The sequence below is a fragment of the Vidua chalybeata genome, chromosome 3, assembly GCF_026979565.1.
Source record: "Vidua chalybeata isolate OUT-0048 chromosome 3, bVidCha1 merged haplotype, whole genome shotgun sequence".
Taxonomy (NCBI): Eukaryota; Metazoa; Chordata; class Aves; order Passeriformes; family Viduidae; genus Vidua; species Vidua chalybeata.
The window spans coordinates 43,735,680-43,748,780 of record NC_071532.1 but is presented as its reverse complement, the minus strand read 5'-3'; the positions used below and the strand labels follow the sequence as shown (position 1 = coordinate 43,748,780).

The following is a 13,101-nucleotide window of genomic DNA, read 5'->3' as shown; positions in this document are numbered from 1 at the left end:
CACGCACTCAGGCGAGCCCAAGAAGCACCTCTAGTCCAGCATGTATGTGACCATGTGGGTATCCCTACACACACAGGTTGGCTTCTTTCCCTCCACACCACAGCCATATCCCATGGTGGGAGATGGCACATTCAGACTGTGAAGCAAGCTTTAGGTGCAGACCACAGCAGTCACCCCTCCACACACCATCTCTCTTGGTGTCCCACCAGTGCTACACCTGGCAGTGCCACAAGATAGATGAAGACACAAAACCACCTTTTTTTATTTTCATTTATCAAAATGGCGAGCACATCCTGCTTTGATAACTATGAGACTTCCCTAGCTCCAGGATCATTTCAGGATACCCTTGCTTCTGCACTCAAAAATCACAGTTAATTTATTTTTAGGGTAGGGCTACTTGGGCAGAGGAGTGGGCAGACACCTGCTGGCCACGCTGAGCTTTTGGCAGGTACATTTTGCAACCATCCCCTGAGCAGCCTCTTGGCTGCCACCACTGAAAGACTGGCCAAGTTCTCCTGCCAAATTCTCCTGCCAGAGAGGAATACTTCCTGAAAAGTTAACTCTCAGCTACTCCATGCAACATCTTTTTAGCACTACCAGCCTGGGTGGGTGAGCAGGGAGCTCCTCAAGAAGTGGCCAGGAGACAGGAATAACTACAGTTATTGCTGTTGATCTTGACTAGTAATTAATATTAATTGGTGAAGCAAGGAAAGAGGGACCCACTGGTGCCTTTTCCTTGCCGTTGCTCCTGGCCCTGGCAGGAGCTCCTTGGCCCCGGGCTGGTGGGTTAGTCACCCACCACTCTGCTGCCAAAGGACGTGATGTGCTGAAGGCTGCTAGAATGGCAGCAGGGTCAGCAGGGAGCTGAGGGGTTTCCTGATGAACCCTCTGCACATGGCTCTGTTGCTGCTGCTGCAGAGGCATTCACGTGGGGTGCAGAACTAAAGGTGCAAGCAAACATTTGGGGTTTGCAAGCAGAAGAGCAGCCTACAGCTGCTGGCTAAATGCAAGTCCCTGTGGACACCAATCTTCCATCAGTGACACGTGCAGACACACATTTTGGCCACAGGTGGGCGAGGGCAGCCCAGCTCTCCTCTCCTGTCTGTAGCTGCTGCTACATGACACGGTTGCAGAAGACAACTGTCCCACCCTGCATGCCTGCTGTCACACGTAGGAAGGTGAGGGCCCTGTTAAATTCCCAGGATGGGATCAGAAATGCATTGTGTGTAGCCAGGGCTTGCGAGAATGCGCAGTTAGAGACAACCAGGTCTGGTGGCAGCCTGGGAATAGTCACTTGGAAGGCCTTGGCAAGGGCTGACACACATCCACAGCAGTATGGAGATAGCACACATCCTTTGTGACACACTCTGGAGCAAGTCACCTCTTTCCTGAAGGAATATGCTCAAAGGCATTGGGCTGGGGGAGCCAGGGGCTCCAGGAGCTCACAAGCACCTGGGAAGGCTGCAGGGAAGGATGCATCCCTGCTCCGCAAAGACTTCTGTGCCCGCACAGCTCTCTGCGTGGCTGCTGCTTGACTCAGCTGGCAGGAGGCAAGGGGTAAAGGAAAGACACAAGGGTGAGAGGGAAGAGGGGAGACAGATATAAGGAGTCACTTACCCTCACTCCCATGAACCTGTCCCTCAGAACGATCCATGAAAGCAAGAACACAAAAGCTTTGTTGCAGCAGAACAACACGGAGACATCCGTAGTGTTTATTTTCTTTATTGCATGTAAGTAAAGGTAGTTTGTGAGTGGCCAAAGAACACCAAAGGGTGCTGCCTTGGTAAAAAACACCTTCAAAGTCAAGCCATTGTCTCCAAAAAATCGGCAGCACTCCCTAAAACAAGGAGAGAAAGGCAATGTTATTACATAAGCCAGTCACAGTCTGCAGCATATATATGGCTTTTTTTGCTCCTCTTCTTTTCCTTTGGGGAATGAGAGGCACACACCTTAAAGAGGAGAAAAAAGCCAAGTTTCAGTTTCTGCTGCAACAGCCAGCACCTGCACAGGGTACAAACAGGCAGGGGCTGCAAACGTGGGAGGGGGCTGCAAAGAAAAATCAAAAATCAAAGGAAGAGGTGACTGAATCTCACTCTTTTCACGTATCCCTTCAAAATGAATGTCTTGAAGCGGTGTGGGGCCATCCTCCTCCCTTCACCCCTGTGGGCACCAGGATGCTGAGGGCCCAGGGTTGGCAGCAAAGCCCCTAGCTCCCCGCTCCTGCTGAAGCCATGGGAAGCTGGTGCCCATCTGATCAGCTGTTTGGGGCTTGGAAGAAGCCTTGCAGGAGCCCCGTCTGGGGTTTTTCCACCCAAGGGGTCAGACCTGGCTCAAATCTCCAGCAGCATCAGGGCAGAAGCAGGAGGGGGCAGCAGGCTGCCTGCTCCCCCTGAGGTGAGAACATGGCATGGTACCTCCTGAGGACACACTGGAGCAGCTGGAGCAGCAGTGGGGAGTCAGGAGCTCATTTGTGCAGTCCAGGCTGGGGATGCTGTGAATCCCTGAGCAGGTGGCAGCCTGAGCAGGTTCAGCCCTGGCACACAGAGGAGAAGCACCAGCAGTTTGTCTCTGTCCTGAATGTAGCAACAGGACACAGGAGGTGATGGGGTGCAGCTTGGCCCTGCTGGCAGAGCTGGCATGGGGCTGCAGGGATGGGGGGAAACCTGCCTGCAACCTGGCAGCAGAGCTGGAAGCTGCCAGCTGCATTGAAATTCAGTGGCACAAAGAAGGAATGAATCAGCCTAGGGGCTGGGGCTGTGGCCAGCAGCCTGCAAGGTGTATGTGAGGCAGCCAGCATAGTGCCCTGACCTGCACTGCCATTGCTCACTTTCATACCTGCAAACTCCCCGTGGCCCTTTATTGGGGTGTTCTGACAAAAACTGAGCAGAATTAAATTTCCTGCTGACAATGATGGACAAATAGTTTTCCACTGCTGTCATGAATTTCAAGCTGTTTGTTTCCTGAGACTGGGCATGTAAAGATCATTATTTGGACACTGATGAAAACATTGTTTTGCTCCACTTTCCCAGAAGACAGGGCTGTACCAGATGAATACCTAAAAACACCCCATCCATTCTTTGAGCCTCATCAGTTCTCTGCATCCACCAGTCTACATCAGCCTACAGCCCCTCTGCTACACCAGGTACAAGACTGCAAGGTAGAGGAAACACGATTTTTGTGTTTATTGGGTTTTGTTGCCTGCCAGTCCCTTGTATCAAATCATAGCTGTGCAGAACTTGCTCATCTCTGGATGTGATGACCCTGTACTTTGCTTGCTGTACATGGACACTTTCCTTTGAGCTGCTGGTTCTGCATTGTGTCGCTCAGTGTCCCTTGTCCTCTGCAAGACTGCCTGCTGGCAGCAGCCTACTCCCTGCCAAACCTATTAATTGCCTCTCTGAATCAGCAGAAGAGCTGCCCATCTGCACTACAAACCACAGCCCGAGTTCCCACCTGCTGGAGCTGTGCTGGGCTGTTCAAGGATGCTCATGACCCTGACAGATGCTGCCTGTGCTCAGCAGGATCCATTTTCCCCTTCCACAAACACTATACCCACTTCAGGTCTGGCCTTCAGTCCTGGACAGCCCTGACTGTACCAGCCACTTGCCACAAGGGACACAGGGAGTGCAAAAAGAAGCAGAGGCACACTGAAAAAGCCAGTCCAAAACTTCATTAGAGGCTTAAACCTGCTTCCTAAGACACCATGTAGGGTTTAACTGCCAGGGTGTTCCAGGCAGCCAGCCTAATGCTCTGAAAACAAAAAAACCCACAGGCACAGTTACAATTAAACAACATGAAGCAAGTATAAGAGGAAAAGGAAGGCTGTACTAAAATAAAGGACAAAAATGGAAATTTTGTCCCCACATACAGAATTGGCTATCACTATTACAGTAGAAACATGTGCTTTTACTGTCTTGTGGGTCTGATTCTTGTTTAGCAAATACCACTGGATTCCTATGATATCACAGCCTGGATGCCTGAAGCATCCAGTGTAGTGCCATGCTACCCCAAAGGAAAGCCTTGCCCTGACATGGATCATGACCCTGAGATGCAGTGCCCACTTTGGGAATCTCTTTTTGCCTTATACAATAACACTTCCTTTTAGCTGATCTGGCTGGCTTCACCAAGTGTGAATTACTTTTCATAGGCTGGCTCCAGCTTTCAAAGGAGACATCCTTATGGCAGAGATTTCCTTACAAAGCTGTAGGGAAGCTTCTCCCTGAGGACTCCTAGGGCTGTGGAGGATGCTACCAGATATGCACCCACATCCACAGTGAGCCCTGTTGTTCCAAACAGGGGCACCCCTGCAGATGGGTTATATGGCTGCCTTGGACCTGGCATCTGCAGTGAAGTATGAGGAGCATCTGGGAGAATGTGGCATATTTTGTACACCAGAATGACTATGTGCCATACAAGAAACCTCTCACAAATAACTGTCTCCCCAGATTTGCTACTGCTTACTAGGAAAACTGATTTTTCCTTGGTGCTGTAGCACAGCTTGTGAAGCCATACCAGGAAGTGACTGATGAAGAGAGTTTTCAGTGAGTAAAGGTAGATAAATAGTTATGGGAAGCAAGGCAGGACTGTGTTATAACCTACACTGTAAGCTCAGAACAGTCAGGGATGACTCCAGAAAAGGCAACCTTCAGCTTAAATATCTTGACAGAACATTTGAACACAGCTGCTCCTGCTGTCCACTAATTTCTGGGCCCAGCACAGACATAGGCACATCCACCATATTAACTCCCACACTATGTTAAAAGAGAAATTGTCATCTTAGACTGACCAAACCTATTCCTGGTCACATTACCAGAAATCCTGCACCTGCTGCTCTCACTTTCCTCCTCAACCCAGAAGCTGCTTTGGTACTCTCTTGATGATACAATTTTGCTTTCTGGGAACATCCTGCTTTGCCCATGGAAGAGTGGGACTTTGGGTGTGGACAACAGCCAGAAAGGCTACAGGGGAAAGTAGATGCAAAGCTCAGGTGTGCCCTGGCCCTGTGAATCCCCAGGTGGTTCTGAGCATGGCTTCTCTTTGGCAGAGAAGCTGCCCTGCAGAGCCCCTATGCTGACATGATATCCCCTCTAATCTCTATAATTTTCTATATGAGGAGTAAATTCCTGCAAGTGCCGAGCTATGGTAAGGTGGCAGCGCACAGCAAGGAGCTGTGGCATTGCAGGGTGTAATGATGTATTTTTGAGATAAATGATCTTCCTGCATTATTTTCCTCAATTCTGCCATCATGAGCTGGCGCTCCATTGTAATCACAGCAATTGGTTTAAAATATAAATACAAGGCATTAACAAAGGCAACAGCCTTTGTTAAGATCTGTGTAAGACTGGAATGGAATATCAGAGGAAGGAGACTGAAAGGGAAATGTGCTGGCTCTAATTGCCACAGCAGCAATTCAGAAAAGTTTGCTTCCACCTAGAATTGCCACATCAATGTTCAGACAACCTGAAGGCTGCTATGGTACTACAGGAACTGGGGTAAAAGATACTACATAAAAGCCTAAGGCACCACAATCTTTTGTTTGTGTTTTAGCTCTAAACTGTTTGCTTGTTTCTTTAGCTTTTATGTACTAGATCTTGTTCTTCATACTCTTTTTAGTGTGCATCTTCATTAACCCAGCAAATGGCAAATTAGCTCTACTCCATTAGGCAAGTCTCTAGCACTACACTTGCAAAATAACTCTGCCACTGGAATCAAGCATCCCCAGTGAAGTAAATCATTAGTCATCAGTGCCAAAATTCTATGCTAAGTAGGAGTTAATTATATTGAAAACAGGTGTTGCAGTCAAATAAAACTTGCAAATGAAATATGACAGTAAAGCTCTGCTTTTCCCCCACTCAGTTAACAATTGAATATTTAACACTATTCACCTTCCACTGCCTGTTTTGTCTTTAACCATTGCAAGGCAGTTGTGATGTTTCCCCACTTCTCTGAACCTCGTGCAAATGAATTTATAGAATCTTACCAACACTGGAATGAATGCTTTTTCCCCTATTTTGAAAAAAGAAAATCCCACCTATGAAGAGAAAAGATAGACAAGAACGAGAAAAAGTACATACAGTGTGTTGCCCCAGGCCAGGGGTTTGGTCTCTTGATACTCCCTGCAGAATAAACTTATGCCAAAAAGGTTTGTAAGCCATTGAAACTGCCATTACATCTTTGGAAAATCTGCAGTAAAGTAGAAAATTTCTGGGAGTAATATACATCCTGCGGGAATACTTTGCATAAGACAGTTATTTCTCCTTTCCAGACTGTTAACTGTTGCTAGAATTTTTTCACTGTCTCAGTGCTCATACTGGAGCCTCTTCCTCCAAACCAGATTTGGATCTGCTGTTGCTCTTAGAGGGTAATATTATTTCTTTGTAGACTGTGCTTCTTACTTTGACCTTGCAAGGTCTGTGCCTGCAAATTGAGTTTGGTTAAATTGCTTCTGATTTTCAGCAGAGTGAGCATCACCTCCCTGGAGCACAACAAAGCCACCACTGTGTCAGTGAATCTGTCTTCTTGATTAGAGATTGGCAGGCAAAACATGTTTTGCTAATCCCTGAACCAATTAGGCCTGCATGGATAAATAATCTGCAGATGTGCAACAGTCTTACATTTTCTGTTCAATATACAAAAAAAAAAAGAAAAAGACATGGACTAAAATGTCATGCCATGTCTTCTGGGAGGACTCGCAAGCCAGTTGTAGTAAGCAAGAGAAAAGCAGACAGGATGTGTTGACAGTATTGAGAAGGAAACTAGACTCAAGTTTAATTTCTCCCAGTGAAAAAAAACCCACAAGGATGTTTTTTGTAATTCATCCTATTAGGACCACAGCATCTCTCGTGCATTAAGCTCACAAGTGGAGGTAAGTATGACTGCTGTACAGATAAAATGCAAGTTAACACAATATATTATTCAAGAATGGTCTCCAGGAAAGTAAAGATGTGTTTTGCAGAAAAAAGGATCATGCCTCCAGCTTTGCTTCTTTCCCCTTTGAGGCAGCACTGACCCAAAGGGTAGCCATGACAAAATCAGTCTCTCAGGTGGGTTGATTTCAAAGCAGTACAAGAAAAGGATGAGCTCATGAAACCCATTTTACAGATGTGCAAGCTGGGGCACAGAGAAACAAAGTTCTAGGGTGCTTTAAAGTGGCAGGATGAGGGCTGCCTGTTGATTGCACCTTCAGAGAGATGGGGATTTGCTTTTCCTGCATGTTTATTTTATAGCCAGCTCCTGTTTCTTATCAAGACAGTCCTTGAGTGCCTTTTTCCTGAGTCACCACAGGTTCACATGCCAGCAGAACAGTTGCACGGAGGCTCCTGTGGTGTGTCCCAGATCATAAAATGCTGTGAATAAACTTGCTAGCCTCAGCACTTTGCAGAGAGATGCCTGGGACTCCTGCCATGGCTTTTATTGCCCCCCTAGTCTAAGCCTCCTACAACAAAACCTGTGTACCCCTGCCTGCAGCTTTCCTCAGGAAAACTGTTTCTAGGTGCTGGGAGGGCACAAGTTTCTCCTCAGCTTCCATGTGGCAGAGGTCTGAGACCTGTCCTGGGTGTGCTGGTGTGCCTTGCCTGCCGCGCTGCCTGCAGTGCCCACTGAGGAACACTGCAGCCCATGGCCAAGGACCTGTCACTCCTCAGAGATGTGCGTACTTATCCAGTCTGTCTGTGCTGAGGCTGCAAACTGAACTAGGGCTGCAAACACTGGCCATTCAGTCTAGTTATACCCTTCCTAATAGGAATGGCAGCACTGCAGCCCCAGAGGTAACATCAGCCCCAGTGACAGCACTGGTTTCTAGAGATGGATACAAAGGGTGTATCCAATGGCTTTTTAATGCCCATCGTCACTTGCATATTTTTCTGTAAGCACATTATTAAATGCGAGAAATTACCACAGAAGCCAATCAACCATCCAGCTGCCACTTTTAAACGTCTGCTCCTGTGACTGACTTGATTACTTGCTTCTATGCTTAGTTTGGGGCTGGTGTTCTGCCTTTAAACTTTTATTTGTTCTGGGAGTTTCCAGCTCATTTGCAGAAAATAAATTCTGATAGGCAATGGAATGAGAAAATTGTTTTCTCTTGAATTAAAGAAAAAAATAAATGAAATAAAAAAATCCACAGACTGACCTTCTCTGAACTAACAGACAGAAACAATTGGTTTTGCTCAGCACTGCACACGTGCCATACTAGACATTTGCACAATAAATCGTCCCAGGAAACGGTTAGCTATGGATTTACATAATAGACCAGAATGGCTCCAAAAGAAGCAAATAATACAAATCTTACAAACCACCTGAATACACATTTTCAAGACAAGTCTTAGAACAGACTCAGAAACCTTAATGAGAGACTGTTTAAACTAACATTTAATAAAAAAGCTTTAAAAGAACAAGACCGAACCACATTTTGGAAAATGCAGCAAGTATTCCTGGCAAGAAGAAGCTTTTAATGTGACATGATACCTTCAGCAGTCAGGCAGCTGAAATTATTATGAATTATCCAACATTTTCTGCCTTTAGACCCCAGAGGTACCCAGAGCCTGAAGTACTTTATGCTCTTTTAGACAACTGGCATTATACAAATAAAATGTAAGACTGTTGCTATGTGCAAGCTCCAAACATCCACAGACCAGGCAGGCATCACACTTGAACACAGAAATGAGCTTTTTAGTTACACTCAAGATTGCTTTGTGGATTGCCTTTTTTCTGAGCCCATGAGAAATGTAACCCTTGGCTTGATCTGGTGAAGCACTCAGGATTGGCCTCAAATCTTTGTTAGAGCCCACCAGAGCAGAGGCCAGGAGGTACTCACACTGCACATTCCCCTCCACAGCAGCAGCGCCTGAAGCTGAAAGGGGCAGGAGGGAAATGAAAGCCTGAAAGGTTCCTGGGGGTTACTGGCATGCCCACAGTGCAAGCAGAAGGACAGTTCCTGCTGGTGTTTGAGATGGGGCTGGAAGATAAGCTGGAGGGAACTGACCCATTTGCACAGCGGGGTGTGATGAAGAGTATGCCAGGACCCACTACCACACCCAAATGGAGTAAAGGCAAAGGACTGTCAGCTCCAACAGCACCACGTACAGCCAGGCAGGCAGGGTGTGAGGAGCAGTTAATGATCTGTATGGAAGCTAATGACAGTCCTTAGGGAGCTAGAGAGCAAGCTGAGAAAATGAGCAGCACCACATCATCAGACAGCATTTACTCAAGAGTTCAAAAATGCCCAAGAATGAAATAGGGAATTCATAACAGGGCTCTGTAATTCTCTTAAAACAGCCTTCTTGCCCAAAGCAAATGTCACATTGATTCTTTAAATCCTATTTGTGCAGTGACTATGGCTGCCCATAAAATTTGAAGATGACCACTGCTAGTTAAACTCTGCATCTCTTCCTCCTCCTGGGTTCATCAAGGAGCAACAAGGACAAGGAATGCCCAGTTCAGGAGCATGCTGGCACATGCACATGCCACATTTTCATCCCAGGAGATTGGCTGGTGAGCAGATGTCCTTAATTCCTAAGCCCCAGGAATGCTCCTGCTTGTACCATGCACCTAATGACTGCTGCCATCCTCCAAAACAGGATGCTGACTGCTTGCAGCAACTTAGTGCTGATGAATTCAGACCTTCCTGATGATCTCCCACTGCACCAGTCACATGGAAGTGGCCTGGGGCTGCTGGGTCTCCACAGGGACCATTCCCCTAAAGGCTCTCGCTCCTCACTTTTATCCTCTGCAGCTGCAACTAGAAAAACCTCTGGGCTCTGCCTGTCTGAAGGGAGGGCCTCTCACCCCTGCAGGTGCAGCTTCTGCTGGACAGAGAGCAGCACAGCACCACAGCTCTTCAGAATCACCAGCCTCCTTAGCCACCTGGGCCCAGCTGGGGGGAGCACACCTCAGCTCTGGGGAAGGGCATCCCAGCTGTCAGAAGATCTACTTCAGAGCCTTTTTTCCTTGCCCACTGCAGGTGGATGTTGCACTCAGGAGCAGGGGCTGTGTTTTAGGTGGCTTGGGAGATGCACTGGTACCAAAGTCACAACTAAACTGTGTCCTGAATGGCCCAGTATAAGTGGGTTTGCTAATGTTGGCCTTTAAAAGGTTAGTTAATCGAACTATTTTTTGGAAGGAAACCTGAACCACAAGCCTACATTATTTTTAACGTAACCCAAGTGGATTAGGCAATTCCCTGCAGGTCCCAGCAGTTTGGAGGGGCACTTTATGCAATGCTTCAGTACTTCATTTACTGAAAAGACGAAAAGCATGGAAAGCCTTCCATGGGAAGCACTTGGAAAGGCTGAATTTGAGGTCCATAGTGATGGTTTATCACAAATTTTCAGTGAGAGCTTGGACAAGTCCCTCAGCCAGCCTGTCCCCCCCTTGGCACTGGGGTGTGAGGGTACAGGCCCGCTGTTATTTCCCAGGGCTGTGCTGAGGTAAACACAGTCAAGCGTTTGTGTGGCATTCGGCGTGTGGTGAGGGACCGCATACACAAACTGAAGCAGAGAAAGCCTAAACATTAGACTCTCAAGGCTTTGACTGCCAGAGTCAACATCATCACTGCTCTCCATCATCATCCAAAATTTCCATTGACGTCAGTGGATGTTCTGGGTGTGAAAGGCCTGTAGACACTGAAACTGTGCAGCAATTGCTTGTGGATATCTTAAGCATGGCCTGATGTGATTTATATCCAGCTTGCCCTCTTCAGCTGTGACCTGAACCACTTAGTACTTTTTGGAATAGTCAGAATGAAACTTTTAGGAGAAACCGTCCAGCTGGCCTTCTGCAAATTAGATTTTTGTAGTGGTTGGCATAGGCGACCAAAAAAGTATGCAAGAATAAAATGCTTTTCCAGTAGTTGCTGTCTTGGCTTCTGTGAGAGCACAGAGTGCTGATACAGAAGTACGGTGCCCATAGGAGTAGGAACAGTGCTGCTGTGTCTTGGGAGAAGGAATAAGATAAGAGGCAAAACAAAGAGGAGAGAAATATCTCAGTGAAAAAATTAGCTATGCAAACACCCTGAGACAGCTGTTACTGAAACACATATATACACCCTCACACACATATTTAATTTGTACCTTTATGCCTGTGGATTGTCAGAGAGACTTTGTGTGGAGACTTGGCTCCAGCTGGACAAAGCCCTGTTAGCCCTTGCTGCTGGCACTGCCAGCCTTGGGACAAGTGCATAAACTAATCAACTTCATAGCCTAAGTAGTAATTGTTCAGCACCACGACAGAATGCTGGGGATACAGGAAGGCACGTGAGTCAGGAGATACCAAAAGACACAACATTAACTTGGCAGCTAGTCTATGAAAACAAAGAAAGTTATACAAAGAAGAAAGCTGAGAGTTTGTTGACGTAACAGAGGAGCTGACACTTACAATGCACAAATTGCCCCTAGATGCATTAGGTAAACGGGATATAGAAAGGAAATAATCTTTTCTAAATACTTGTATTTGTGCTCATTTTTAGAGTACCTCCTCTGAAGAACAGGTGAATCTTTTCTGTTTGAAGTTTGTTTGCCTTTTTAGTTGCACTGCTGATATTCATTTAACACAAAACCAGAGCACTCTCTGCCCTGTACTCCCTTACTTTCTGTTCTTCAGCAAAGTCATCCCAATCTTGCACACAGCAGCGGAGCAAGGAGGGGACCATGGAAGTGAGGAGATCTCAAGACTCTGTGATGGTATCTACCCTCATCCCAGAGCCTGATTGAACAGCACCTTTTAGAGCACAGCAATCTTTGAAAAGCGGCCTCTGAAAGATTGAGAAATTTGGCAGTCACATGAGGTGAATGGGTACAGCTAATGAGTTTGGAGCCAAAAGGGAGGTATTTTAGAAAATATGATGTCCATTGCTTCTGAGATTGAGATTTTTAAGCAGCTTTACTTGTTTGGACCTTTCTCCCAGTAGGCTAATCCTTCAAAAACATTGATGTTGCTAGTTGCATTAAATTTGTGTAACACCTTAGTATAAATGGCAAAACTGGAGCAATATGTAAGAGAAATTGAATGGCTTTAATCTCTGCTACTGGAACATTAGGGTCCCTCAAATGGCATACAATAACTGAGAATGGCTTGAAATCAATTTCCTGCTGTCCAAGGGAAACATTAAATTTTCCCTTCCCCATGTAAGCACTTTGTTGCTTGAACAGTAAACATGCAAATTAAAAAATACTGACACCTACTGTATTTTTAAAGGACTGGATAGCACAGAAATGAAGCCATAGTAGCTGAAACGCCAAGAGAATGTACTCATGAAGGATTAGGCAGTGATAACTCCAGTGAAGAGCTGCAGGAACTTGTGTGGTTTGGATTTTCAGGGTAACACCTCCTCTACAATATTGTTTTACAAATATTGGTTGAAAAGTTGTACATGTTTATTTTCATTAAATTTTCAGTGAAATAAAATGCCCATTCACTGAATCAGAAGCTTCTGAAGAAGGGTACAGGTTAACAAAAAAACTTAAAAAAATTCTGAAATAAGTTTTGAATTTTTTTATTTGAACAATTTAAGTGAAATTTATTTTTTGAATTCCTAATGAATATCAACTAAGTATATAGTGGAAAATAATGGAAGTGAACAAAATCAGCAGAAAATTGTAACAAAAAATAGCCCAGATTGTATTGTACTTGAAAGGTGGTTTTATTTTCATTTCCCACCTCTGTATGCTCTTGGATTTTGCCTGCCATCCATTTAGAATAAGATTTCTTTTAAAATTTCAGAATGCATCCTAGAAAGTAAAGTCTAATAATGACCCTTTATATTATAATTTAACAACTTTTCTATGTGGCTGCATAACAGGCACTGCTGACCCAAGCTTCACAGCCAAGAAGGTACTTTCTTGAAGAGAGGGAGGGGAATTTTACCCTCCATAGCCTAACAATATATTTTATAGTTATCTTCATAAATAAGACCTGCAGAGGAAATATTAAAAAGAAATAATAAACCTGATCATGCACATGCCAGTTCAGAAGCCTTGTCTCTAAGGAATGTTCTCCTCCCTATTTTTCAGAATTATAAAGGAATCTGTAAAATTACATGCAGTATTATATGAGGATCCTATATAAAAGCAAGATCTTCTCTGAAGACTCAAGACACAAGTGGAC

The 13,101-nt window shown here is 45.5% G+C and overlaps 1 protein-coding gene across 5 annotated transcripts in view; it reads right to left on the bottom strand.

Annotated features, from left to right (window-relative positions):
- Window positions 1-13,101, bottom strand: part of SLC35F3 (solute carrier family 35 member F3) — a 165,126-nt gene that overhangs the window by 11,176 nt on the left and 140,849 nt on the right. For all 5 annotated transcript variants that reach the window (XM_053937760.1, XM_053937761.1, XM_053937765.1 and 2 more), the window contains one exon: window positions 1,618-1,837. In XM_053937760.1, the coding sequence (XP_053793735.1) occupies window positions 1,618-1,837 (220 nt within the window). The remainder of the gene's footprint in view (window positions 1-1,617; window positions 1,838-13,101) is intronic.